Source organism: Alexandromys fortis, unplaced genomic scaffold (assembly GCF_014885135.2).
Source record: "Alexandromys fortis isolate MF-2015 unplaced genomic scaffold, M_Fortis_MF-2015_v1.1 scaffold_42, whole genome shotgun sequence".
NCBI classification, from domain to species: domain Eukaryota; kingdom Metazoa; phylum Chordata; class Mammalia; order Rodentia; family Cricetidae; genus Alexandromys; species Alexandromys fortis.
The window spans coordinates 10991941-11005064 of NW_026067934.1; the positions used below are offsets into that span (position 1 = coordinate 10991941).

The 13124-nt window shown below is 45.1% G+C and overlaps 1 protein-coding gene and 1 long non-coding RNA gene across 3 annotated transcripts in view; one reads left to right on the forward strand and one right to left on the reverse strand.

Moving 5' to 3' along the window:
• Eml4 (EMAP like 4) overlaps positions 1-2198 on the reverse strand; it is a 121042-nt gene extending 118844 nt beyond the window's left edge. The window contains exon 1 of one of the 2 annotated variants that reach the window (XM_050145983.1): positions 1920-2198. In XM_050145983.1, the coding sequence (XP_050001940.1) occupies positions 1920-1944 (25 nt within the window). In that variant the 5' untranslated portion in view covers positions 1945-2198. The remainder of the gene's footprint in view (positions 1-1919) is intronic. The other variant, XM_050145982.1, reaches the window with a different exon arrangement.
• A 2007-nt stretch (positions 2199-4205) lies between these two features.
• LOC126504108 (uncharacterized) lies at positions 4206-13124 on the forward strand. Its single transcript, XR_007592504.1, has 4 exons — positions 4206-4578; positions 8177-8489; positions 10738-10885; positions 12816-13124. It is a non-coding gene; the product is annotated as an uncharacterized lncRNA (long non-coding RNA).

A 13124-nucleotide genomic window follows, 5' to 3' on the forward strand; every position in this document is an offset into this window, starting at 1 on the left:
ATCTAAAGATAAGGAAAGTCTCATCAATTGTACCACCCAAAAGATGGCATCAAATCAATCAGAGTAATTTTCTTTTAATCCAACACTGGGATCACAAAAGATGGCATGAAATGACTTTTTAAAGCCCAACACTGCATATCATTAATACGCCATAAAAACAGTATTTGTTTTCCCTACTGTGACTCTCCTTTCTGCTGCCTCTCCTGGATTAGTTACGGGATGAAGATGTTTTAACAAAGCATATATTTTCAAAATTAACTTAAGTGCTCCAGCTGCTGAAAAGATTTTCAAAAAACGCAGGCTTCCAGGATTCCTCAACAAGAAAGGCATAAATGGGTAAAGACCCCATTACATACAGAGATTATCACAGCCCCCCCAAAGATACTCATTCATTTTTGCCAAGTGCATAATCGGCGCGTTAGTGGACATGCAGGCCAGTGTTCCAGCCAATATGAACCAGAGAATGAACCCAGGCACGAAACTAAAAAAGAACCAGTGAAAAGTTAATGCCCCTCTAAAAGGAGCCCAAGAATGAAATAACTTCACTATGTAAGGAACTGTAAGACATCAAAGGTTGTTAGATAATGGACAACAGGTGTCTTTGGAGAGAAAGGAGCCACAATGAGTTGCTCCTATTTTCGGATTTCCATTCTCAAAGCAGTGTAATAACAATGATTTTTTTTCTCAAGAAAATCAAGACCAAAATTGTGACTCTCTTTAACAACTGCAAGAACCTGATGCTCTTCTACTTGCTTTTTATTCTACTTTTATAATCCATTAATCCCAACCTTGTGTGGGCAGATTAAAATATGGCTTAGAGCCAGATGGCTTACTGATCCATGAACATTAACTAACTAGAGATTTATTATCAAGAAATGGAAAAGAAAAGCATCTGAATACAGGCTACCACCACATAAAATATTTAAAATAAAATCAAATCCAGCAGCGGGTATCACATAACTGCAGTATCTGCCAGAGCAGAATCGTTTCTCTCACCATAACACTTAAGAGTTCAATCTTTACAGTAACTGGATTCCAGTGGCCTCAAAGAATCGTAATTCCAGACACAGGTCCTGGCTACCCTAGAGATCTTCTGTTCCTCAGACCAGGCACAAAATTTACCACCTGTATTCTGGCTAAAGGAACACTAAGAAGACACTTCAGCCTACCGAATAATCTATTCCCTTTCTCTCCATTCCACAAAGACAGCATATTCCAAAAATGGAGAATCCTTTCTTTCCCGATCGAGGCCCCCTTTCTTATGGATTCATTGGGCAGGATTACTTCTCTCCAGCATGCAATGGAGAACACATACTTCTGCTTTCACTCTTAAAGAGGGTACCCCAACACAGATGCACCTCTTCCTTTCCTGTATTAAGTAAATGAGGTGCTCTCTCTCCACCACTACAAAATGTTCAGAGAAGTGGAGGGAAGTTATCAGTTACTTAATAAATCTCCAAATATAAAGACTGACGAGGGGTGCCTCCAATTCAGAAGTGGGATTGGGGGGGGGGGTCCCTACTCTCTGCGGAAAGGTTGCCCCAGTCCTCCTAGAACTCCCTAAGTGGAAAAACAGACCCTTGTATTTGATGAAGGGGTGCTCCGACTTTAATCGGGGTCGGAGGACGGTGTTAAGTGTGCCGGGAGGGACGTAGCAGTTGCTGGGGGTCGCCTAGGGGAAGAAGGGCCCCAGCACTGAAGGGGGCTCTGGGAAGAAAGGTGGGTCTGGAGGCGAGGGCTGCATGGGGGAGGGGCCGCCCGTCCGGGAGGCGGCGGCGGGGCTGCAGCCTCGCGGGGACCATGTGCGGGAAGCGGCGGCCACCCGGAGGGGCAGCCGGGGAGCAGGGCCTGAGGCGCGCACGCAGGAAGCCGGGGTCCCGGGTTACGCACGAGGGGCGCGAGCCCGCTGCCGGACTCACCGAGGCTGCCGGCGAAACCGTCCATCTTGCGGGGAACGCGCCGGGCTCGGGGCTCAGCGGGGCGGACGCTTCATTCAGCACGCTGACCGAGTGGCGGCAGCGGAGCCTGACGCGCTCGTCCTCAGCGTCGCCAGACGCGGCTCCTGACTCCCGCCTCCGCCGTCCGCCCGTCAGTCCGTCAGCCCGGGGGGTCGGTGGCTCGGTCAGTCAGGTTGAGAGCCGCACAACCCTCCGCCTTCCCGGCCTCTCTACTCTCTCTCTCTCTCCCAAGCCGCAGCAGTGAGCGCCGCGCCCCGCCCCCGCGCCCGCGCGCAGCCACGGCCCCGCCTCCGCGCACGCCGTCACGCTTCCGATCCCGCCCCCCACGTGACGGATCGGGGCGGGGCTTCTTGTGGCACGCCCCTTTCCTTGCCGGGCCTCTGCAGCCGGCGAGGTTCCTGGAGCAGAGAGGCTAGTGGCTTCGCTTACGTTCTGGTCCGGGTTCGCGACCCGGGTCCCTCCAACCCGAAGTAGGGGCCGAGTGAGTGGGGCTCAAGAGCATCTTGCTGCTTGGGAAATTCAATTGCGTGGTGGGATTCTCTCCCCTCTGGGGACCCCGTTAATTCCAGATCTTGTAGGGAGGTAATCCCCCAAGGACGATAAAGAGACAAACAAGTGAGAGAAGGGATTCCCCCTTCCTGGGGTTCCCCTCTCCTTTAGTCAGGTGAGAAATAATAAAAATAGAGGCAAGACTTCTTGGCCAGCTTGGGTCCAGCAGTGCCACAGCCATAGGTCCCAGGACACACAACAAATAAGCAATGTTAGTGTTGGGTGAAGAGTTCATCTTACTCAGTGGTTCTCAACCTTCCTAATGCTGTGACCCTTTAATATAGTTCCCCGTGTTGTGGTGACCCCAACCATAAAATTATTTTCGCTGCTACTTCATAACTAATTTTGCAACTGTTACGAATCATTATGTAAATATCTGATAGGCAGGACTACCAGGTTGAGAGCCCCTGGAGTGTGGGGGGGAGGGGCGGGAAGAGGTAGCCTGCCCAAGGTCATGGAGCCTGGGGAAGTACCTCTAAAAGGCCAGCTTCCTTCCTCTCCTTTTGTTCCTTCCATCAGAATGCAAAGCCATGGTTGTATAGCAAGCCATAGAATAGCCTATCAGGAAATTATATCACAGACTTTTTTTTTAAATAAACCTGAGATCAGACCCAAATCCATGAAGTCACCTAACTCATTTAGGCCTCACTTCATTCATCTGCTAATCCAAGGGCTATTGTGTTCCTCGCCTGCGGTTCTCCGCCTGTCCCCTTCCTTATAGAGACAGTTGGATAGTTTAGGTCCCCTCTAGGTTGAAGATGAGAGTGACAAAGAACTGTGGGTGTTCAGAGACTGACTTGGATAGACCTTTTAAAATAGCTAAATTGGGAAAAAGTAAGAGTGTTTGTTGTTAGAATTGCAGGTTACAGGTTACAACCCGTAGACGAGAAGAAACGGAGGCAGCCAACTGTAGCCGTGAAAGGACTGGTAGAATTAAGTGGAGGAAAGGACTCTTAAGCATCCTTGAAGTTTACTTCTCCCCTTTGATGCTCTTTCAAAACCTTCTTTAAGGGCCCGAGGGCACAATCCAGAGTCAGATTGCACTTAGAATGTGTGAAGCACTGAGTTTGGTCTCCAGCTCTGAAAAAACAAACAAACAAAATCTTCCTCAAAAACCTAAGTAAGCATTGCAGCCGAACTAGGAAGTCAGGGCTGTGATTAGGACCCAGTAAGGCTGAGAGTTGGCACACCCTGTGAAGTGCTTTTTGTGCAGGGATGAGAGCCTGCGTCCAACCCCGGAACCCACAGTTTTCAAAAGGGTGTGATAGAGAGCACTCGCGGCCTGGGTGCTGGGGAGATGCAGACAATGGAGCCCTGGGGCTTGCACAAACAGCTCCAGGCCAACGGAACAGAGCAGGTGAGACTTTAGGCCTGAGATTGACCTCCAGCACACACATGCACAAGCACACACAAATACAAATATGGCATTATTAGAAGTAAATCTTTCATTTGTTTGTTTTTGTTTTTTGAGACAGAGTTTCTTTGTGCAACAGTCCTGGCTTTCCTGGAACTTGCTTTGTAGACCTGGCCTCGAATTCAGAGATCCACCTGCCTCTGCCTCCCGAGTGCTGAGATTAAAGGCACGCACCACCACCACCACCCGGCTAAAAATAAATCTTAATTAAAAGGAGAGGAAGGCAATTCGGGTTTTCTTCTAGCACGGTAGACCAATTTTTACGCTATTGATAGTTGAAATAAAACATGACTTTACACTTATAGTAAGGCTACATATGGCATTGCTAGAGGTATTCTGATTAATTTTATTTCCTACAGTTCATGTTTTAGAAGGAAAAGTGTACCCTGTATTGTGCATGTAAAAGTCTACAGTGCTGCATAACTGAGTATGTTCCTGACTGAAGACAATGTCTGTTTTGGCTTGACATCAATGAAAAACAAATTCTCCGCTTACAATGTTCTTACCGAACGACTGCAAGGATCTTCCCCCTCGATCAGCTTCTGCTTCTTTGTGTTGCAACCCTTGCTTCTCCCACACTCCTCACATTCTGCTGCCAGCCCTGTGTCCATACCGTGTTATAACCTCTAGCCCTGAAACTCTGTGACAGGATGCCAGGTGAGTCAGTGCCGTGGGCCACGGGAGCGCTCCCAGAATCCATTGCTAAACAGAAGTAGCCAGCAATGATTCAATGCAAATGGCTGTGGGTCTGTGTGGAATTTATCACTAAGCTTAAACTTAGATGTATTCCCGACTCAACTTTCCAAAACCGGATGCCCCACATATCCAGTTTTCCCAATACTGCCTGCTTGGGTGGAGTAAGTGGCAGAGGGAAGATCGTAATGGAAAGGTACACCTGCTCACACACTCGCCTTGCAGGGCAGGGCACCTTCATCTGCAATCTCTACACCCTGGAGGTTGAGTGGGGGAAATCAGAAGTTCAGGGTCATCTTCAGCTACACTTTTGCAACCAACCTGGATTAAATAGACCCTGTAACTGTGTCTCCAAAAGCAAAACAAACAGGAAAATTGGGGACAGGTGGTAAAGAAACTTGAAGCTCAGCACTGTTAATTGCATGATAAATCTGGCTGTGTTAGTTATTTTTGGCAAAATAATCCAGATTTATTCTAACTAGTGAGACCAACTAAAGGTGTTTTGTTGTTGTTTTTAAAAACTGAGACAGGAAAAATGAAATAAATATTCAGAATTAGGACAAATAAGGGCTGTGGAGATGGCTCAATTGGTAGGGTAAAATGTTTGCTTGTAAGCCTGAGGACTTGAGTTCAAGTCTGCAGAATCCATCGAAAAAGCTAGCACTTCAGCTGAGCAGTGGTGCATGCCTTCAGTCCCAGCTCTTAGAAGAGGCTGGTGGATCTCTGAGTTGGAGGCCAGCCTGGTCTTCAAAGTGAATTCCAGAACAGCCAGGCTGGCTGTACAGAGAAACCCTGTCTTGAACAAAAAGAAAAGAAAAGCTAACATGTCAATATGAGTCTATAACCCAGTACTGGAGGAGCAGAGACAGGCAAGTCCCAGGGGTTTCACTGGGCCAGTCAGTCAGTTTACCCAAAATAGTAAACGTTCTATGAGACGTTCATTGAGAGACCCTGTCTCATAAGGTGGAAGGAGACAGAAGGCAATCAGTATGGATCTCTGGCCTCCATATATACACATAGATACACATATACACAGAGAGAGAACAAGTAGACTAACTTAGGTACAATCACCTTCCCTCAGTGAATTCTGAGATCTTTCTTGGGTGGATATGTTTTATTTTCTTCTTAATAAGAATCATATGAAATTGAATTTACCAGAATTCCCAACAGCATGAAGGAGAGAAAAAGTCTTTTCTTCAAATATTTCTGTTTTTCAAGAAATCCCTTTGTCCAGTGAACTCCATGGTCCCTGGTGTCATTGCCCTACAAGGTTCTTTTTTGTCCTTTATCACATTTTATCCCCAGGCCATTGTCTAAGACTTAGTCACATGGCCATAGAGTTAGGAAACACTCTGGAGTTTCATCCACTAGGCTATACACTGCGAAGGTAGCTTCTAGAACATGCAAGAAGTGCTTGAAAAGGCAGGCTCGACCAGGACTGGGGGCGCATACCTTTGATCCCAGCTCCCAGAGACAGAGTCAGGCCTTGAACTCTGTGAGTTCCAGGACAGCCAGGGCTACACAAAGAAACCCTGTCTTAAAAAAAGGAAGGAATGGGGAAAGAAAGAAAGGTAAGCAAGCAGATTTGGCTTGAGATGGAAATGTAGCTCAGTTAGAGCACTTGCACACAGCCCTGGAGTCCATCCCCAGAACCACATGAACAGTGTGTAGTGATACAGGACTATAATCCTATAATTGCCAGTATACGGTAGGAAGAGGCAGGAAGATCAAGAGTTCAGTCAGTATCACCATCGTAGCTATATATCGCTCTATAGCTAATCTGAGGCCATACCGAGCTATGTGATATACTGTCCTTAAAGCCAGCCAGACAAACAACAGCAACATATGCGTACAGACTCCACAAGCATAGTCTTATACTGCCCAGATTCTAACTCCAGCTCCAGTCAAGCTAAGTGACATTGGACAAATTATCTAACCCCTGCACCTCAGGATTTCACAGGTGTGATAGCCACATTTTCTGTGGCCCTAGGCTGCAGAAAACAGAGTATGATGACCCAGGAAAAGCTTCCAGAACAGGGTCCAGTGTCCTGGGAGCACTAGTAGCTGTTGTAATACCACAAGCAGTTACACTTCTGTTTTGCCCACCTATTCATATTCCAGTATGTTCAGTAGCTGTGTGGCAAATATATACTAAGTAATGAGGAAACATGGGAGAATTGAAAACTACTCAATCAAGCCCGTTATTTTAACACCTGGTGCCCAGCTGCTTTATAGCAACCAATATCAATTGATCTGTTTTCTATTTCTCCAATGGAATGTTGCAAACCATCTAGTTACTATAATGAAGTAAAATGGTTAATATGAGTCTTTCAAAATGAGTGTGCAAGCTAGGCGGTGGTGGCACATGCCTTTAATCCCAGCACTCAGGAGGCAGAGACAGGCGGATATCTGTGAGTTCGAGGCCATCCTGGTCTACAGAACGAATTCCAGGGCAGGCTCCAAAGCCTGTCTCAAAAAGAAAAAAAAGAAAACAAACAAACAAACAACAACAAAAGCAACCAAATGAGTGTGCAGCAAGTTATTATCATTAAACATGAAACACACATAGGACACCAAATGAATGAGACAGTTACTGATTACTGAATGCCTATTTGAATATTTCATCTTTTTTTGAATGAAGTTTCTCTTTCTTTCTTTCTTTCTTCCTTTCTTTCACAAAGTGAGTTTACTAAGAAAAGTTTTAGTACACCTTTAAGAACCCACACTAAGGGAGAAAGTGAGATACTTAGGATATATACTTCTCAAGAAAACCACCTAGGTTATTCACCTTAAAATGGAATTTATGGTTAGATCATTTTCATTTAGAGACCTTAAAGTATAATTCAAAAATTTATTACACTGTATTTAGAGTGCACGTGTGTGTGTGTGTGTATGTGTGTGTGTGTGTGTGCCTGCAAGCATGTTACGACACATGGATGGCAGTCAAAGGACAAGTTGCAAGAATTGGTTCTTTCCTTCCACCATGTGGGTCCTGGGGATTTACCTCAATTTTGGCAGCAAGTACCTTTACCAGCTCAAGGATCTTGCTAAACCCCTGTACAATTTAATTCAGCAAAGTCAAATAGGTACCATTTTTCATGAGCTCAACTATCACGTATTGTGGTAGGCCCCCTAAGGGAGTGGCACTATTGGAAGATGCGGCTTTGTTGGAGTAGGTGTGGCCTTGTTGGAGGAAGTGTGTCACTGCAGGGACGGGCTTTGAGGTATTTTTCTTAAACTTGGCTTAGGGTTACAGTCTCCTTCCTGCTGCCTGCAAAATGTGGGACTCCTTCCTGCTGCCTGCAAAATGTGGGACTCCCGACTGCTTTGCCAGCAGAGCTCAGCTGCTTTGCCAGCACATCTGCCTGCACACGGCCATGCTCCCCGTCACAATGATAACAGACAGCCTCTGAAACTGTCGGCCTGCCCCAATTAAATGGTTTCTTTTTAAGAGTGGTGTTGGTGTCTCTTCACAGCAATAGAAACCCTAACCAAGACACTTATGTTATATGTAGCTATATCAAAAACAAAAATTTAGAACTTGTTTCTTTTCTTTGTTTAGACAGGGCATCTGGGATAATACAGGCTAAGCTCAAACCCTCTGTGTAAATTTAGATGGCACCGAACTTCTGATAGCCCTGCTTCTACCTCCTCCACAAGCATGTGCCACCATGCCTGGCTAAAATTCAGACGCTCGACTCTAGCCTAGTTACCTTCCTCTGTGTCAAAGTGAGAACAGCGTGGGAAGGGCTTCAGAATACCTGTGAAGACACATTCCATCTATTCTCAAAGCCTTGGCCTCACGATTGAGAAGAAACGGAAGTCTCCTTTATTGATCCCTTTATTCACTCCCTCTGGTTAGATGACCTTCCAACGTAAGTACAAAAGATTTGTCTGCTTGGTTTTTTTTTTTTCCTCAGATATTCTTCTAAGTGTCAAGAGAAATTAAGTTTTGTAAAAGAATGTTGTGTTTTCAGTCCTTTTGAATTTTATTGTTTGAATGTTATATTAAAATGAACCCCTAGCCAGGCAGTGATGGTGCACACCTTTAATCCCAGCACTCAGGAGGCAGAGGCAAGGAGACAAGGCCAGCCTAGTTTACAGAGTTAGCTCCAGGACAGCCAGGGCTACACAAACCCTGTTTCAGAAAACAGAAACTATAAAAGAAAAGAAAATGAAACTCTATAGTCACATAATTATGTAGATTTCATAAGCCTAGAGTGCACATAAGCGTAACATGATAGAGAAAAGCCTCAATTCCTTTTGTTCATCAAAATCAGAAATAATATCTAGCATATGGATAAAGATTTTTAATTTTTTAGCTATATGTATATGTGTGTCTATGTGTAGGTTTATGCACATGTAGATACAGGTGCCTATGAAGGACAGAAGAGGGTGTCAGAGCCCCTAGAACCGGAATTACAGGTGATTATGAGTTGTCTGGGGTGAATGTTGGACTGAAACTTGGGTCCTCTAGAACAGTGCATGCTATTAACTGGAGTGAGCTATTTTTCCAACCCTTATTCTTTGTTTTAATAATATATTTATCAAGGGGCTGGAGAGATGACTCAGTGGTTAAGAGCACGGACTGCTCTTCCAGACGACCAGGGTTCATTTCCCAGCACCTTATGGCAGCTCACAACTGTCTGTGACTCTAGTTCCAGACACCTTCACACAGATATAGATGAAGGCAAAACCACCAATGTGTATAAAATAAAAATAAATAATATACTTAACAAAAGCAGGATATGTGTTAGAAGATTCTAAATGGTAATATTTTTGTTTTTTAGATTCTAACCCTCAAGAATGGTCAGGGATTGCTGGGCTTGGTGGTGCATGACTGTAAGCCATGCATACACTTGGAATCAGGAGTTCAAGACCAACCTGAATTAGAATTACACTGTTCTACTTGAGACCCGTGTAAGCAAGCAAGCAAGCAAACAAACAAACAATCCAGGCATAACTCAAAACTATCACAAGAGGGGGAAAACAAGAATAGACATAGATTCACTCTAAGGGGTTACATGGTAGCCGACTCTGGGAAATGATAGCAAGCTGGGGAAGGAGAAGGTAGTAGAGAGATAAAGGGAGGGTCACTTTTGTATTGTTTTAATCATATAATAACCGTATATTATCCTATAAGCCACTCAAACTGCAAGAACAGGAAGTAAGCTACAGAGCCCAAGAATTCCTACACTCACCTGCACGCAAACTATCTATAGAGATTGCTTTGAAGAATACTTACTTAGTAACGAGTGTACTAGTGTTGACCTGAGTGTCATCTTTCATGTAGGATTTCCCACTCTTACTGGCCTTCCAGATGAAGAGATCAGCAGTGCTATAAGGTGTCAGAGCTGAAGCCTATCCTGTGGCTCGTTAGCCGTCCCTCACACAGGGGATTTGTTTCTGGGATCCATGAGTGAATGAATGGACACCAAATGAGCCTAATTTTGGCAGTTGCAATGGCACCATCTATGACTACTAGCTCAGAGAAGCGAACCACCTGGGGCTATGGGACTTTCTCCAAGTGATGACAACTTCAAAGTTAGGCCATAGAGTGGGGTCTAAACATGTAGAACCAATAACCAAACTTGTTGGTTCGAGAATCAACTTTAAATTTTCTTTTTATGTGCTTCTCCATGTTTAATAGATGTTGGGCAAGCCTTAGACATAATAGCTAATAATTTCCAGTGTCCTTCAAACACATGACTCCCTGCCCCCTTAGGGAATTCATGGCAGCCTTTTACAGAGTGAAACCCCTACAGGGAAACACTTTCAAACAGCAGCGTTCGAATGGAAAGCAGCCAATTGGGGGGATTTAATTCTCAAAGTTAATAACATAGGAAGCTCTCTACTTGCAAATAAAATATTTTTCAAAGGGTCATTTGTATGTCAGTTGTTTGAAATTAGGAACAATGCTGTAAATGATGGTGAGAGTGCTCCTTTGCCCCCCAAAACATGTAGCCGGCTGATCCTAACCTGCCTGTGCTAAAACCACAGTGATGACAGCCTTACTTAACATCTCGAACCAGACAGGTCTGAAGTTGAATATTGTCTCTTGTAAGCATCTGTGGGATGATGTTGCAACCTAAATACAACATGTAATGCCATTTAAACTTTCAGAGTGATGACTTACAGATGCCCTATGAGATGGATCTTATTACCCCAGCTCTTCAGAGCCAGAGAAGAAAGCTGAAGAATATGAACTAGGAAGGCAGGAATCAAGGTCTGACCCCACATCAGTTTGATCTGAAGGCTGCGTCCTTTCAAGGTACCAGTTGGCCTTTGAGTCTCTTTGGGGTCTTGTGGAAATCCGTGAGGATGCTCAGGTGAGGCACGAAGCAGTAACACGATTTGAGAAACAGTGGTGCGATCAAAGAGCTGCTTTGTGAAGATTAACCTAGGGGTGGGTAAACGGGAGCAAGGAGTGGAAGTGTGGAATCCAGTTAGGGTTGCAGTAGGGATGGTGGAGAGAGAAAGAGGGGTTGTAGTAGGACCGCAGTTGCAGAAATATCCAGAAGACAGGGTGGAGGAAAACAATACACAAACCCTTGCTGACCTGAGTGACTGACTGCCCTGAAACTGAGGAAGAAGAGAGAGTAAAAGAGGGTCCCCAGGTCCCTGGCCACCGAGAGAAGGATGGCAACATTTGGTGCAAAAAGGAAGTCAGAGACATGAGATAAATGAAGACAAAAATATATAGTGATTAATTTCCTTTTGGGTGAAGCCGAAGGGAGTGAGAGGTTATTTTGGCAGCTGGGACCCAGGCACATGACCTTAACCATTTGGATAGTATGAGCTAGGTCTTTCAACCTGGACAGAATGACACAAAAACTATCATCAGACACCACACTAAAAGGGGACTGAGAAAGTGTATAATCATTGAGACTCAATGATAATGTTGCGGGGTGGGGGTGACAGCCAGTACCAGGGCAGCGTCCTCACCCACTTCGGCCTGTAGGTAAAGAGGTCTCTGTGCCCTAGACTTCCTGGTTTCTCTGTCTCTCTCTCTCTCTCTCTCTCTCTCTCTGTCTCTGTCTCCCTCCCTCCCTCCCTCTCTCTCTCTCTCTCTCTCTCTCTCTCTCTCTCTCTCTTTTGCCAGCTTCCTGTGGCTGTTCTTCCAACATTCCTGCCAATGAGCAGGCTACTTGATACCCTCTCAGCGAGTTTATTCTCTGCTTGGGTAAGCCAGAGTGGGTTTCTGATGTTTGTAGTGGAGAACTCTGAGTGGTACAAACACTGCCTTTAGTTTTAAACAGACTGTGCTTGGTTCATAACCAGATACCCGAATGGAAGTCTCCCAGTACACAGCTTAAAATGTGGGATTTGAATTTAGGATGGGAATTGGGTCTAAGTCATAAGAAATCATTATGAAAAAAAACTTTGCAAGAACCCGGGGACAGGCTGAATGAAGAAGCTGGAGGAGTGCCAGTATTAGGCAAGCAAGAGCAGGCGTGAGGAAAGAGACCGGCAGGAGCAAGCCGGTGTGGTGGGAGCCTGCCACCCCAGCTTCAGGTTTACTGTTAGGCATCTCTTTTATTTTTTAAGATGATTATTTATCTTTATGTGCATTTGTATTTTGCCTGCATGTAGGTCTATATGAGGGTGTAGGATCCCCTGGAACTCAAGTTACAGACAGTTATGAGCTGCTATGTGGGTGCTGGGAATTGAACTCAGAACCTCTAGAAGAGCAACCAGTGCTCTTAACTGCTGAGTCATCTCTCCAGTCCCTTGTTAGGCATCTCAGTTGACAATCTTTGGAATATCTGCTAGTCTATGATTTTCATAGCTCCAAATTATTTCCCCTTCCTCCTTCCCTCCCTCCCTCCCTCCCTCCCTCCCTCCCTCCCTCCCTCTGTCTCTTTCTCAACCTCCTCCCTTCTCATGTATGTGTGTGTATATGTATCTGCACGTTCATGCGTTAAACCTGCACATGGTGTGGAGATCAGAGGTCACACTAGGGTGTCTGGCTTTTCCCCCTGCGACTCTGGAGTCCTCATGTATGTGGAGTAAGCATTTTCCTCTCTGAGCCATCTCCTCAGCCCACAACACCAAATTTTAAATTCAAGAACACAACAATCAAATACAGTATCAAACCATTATAGTAAATGCTTGCCAAAAAAAAGAGACATAGTTAGAAATTGCCTATGCCATAAATAATAACTGTAACTTGTTTATATGCTTTTAAATCTTTCTCCAAGGATCAGAAGCCTATGCGTAAAGCTCATGCCTTTGGAAACAAATTGCCACGGAAATGCAAGAAGAAATGAACGGTTTCCGAGTGCAAAACGCTTGGCCTGTGCTAGTAAAAGTAAAGAGGTCCCCACCCTTACCTTATGCTCTTTCGTGGATGTAATTCAAGCTCATAAAGTTTTCTTAGCGGGTCTAAGAAGCCTTTCCCTTTGCCTGCAGGCTGGAGAAGCAATCTCCTAGTGCTCACCATAGTTTCATTCCAACGGTCAGCTGTAACTTCAGGTTCTTATGGGTATAACAGAGCAAGGTATTTTGCC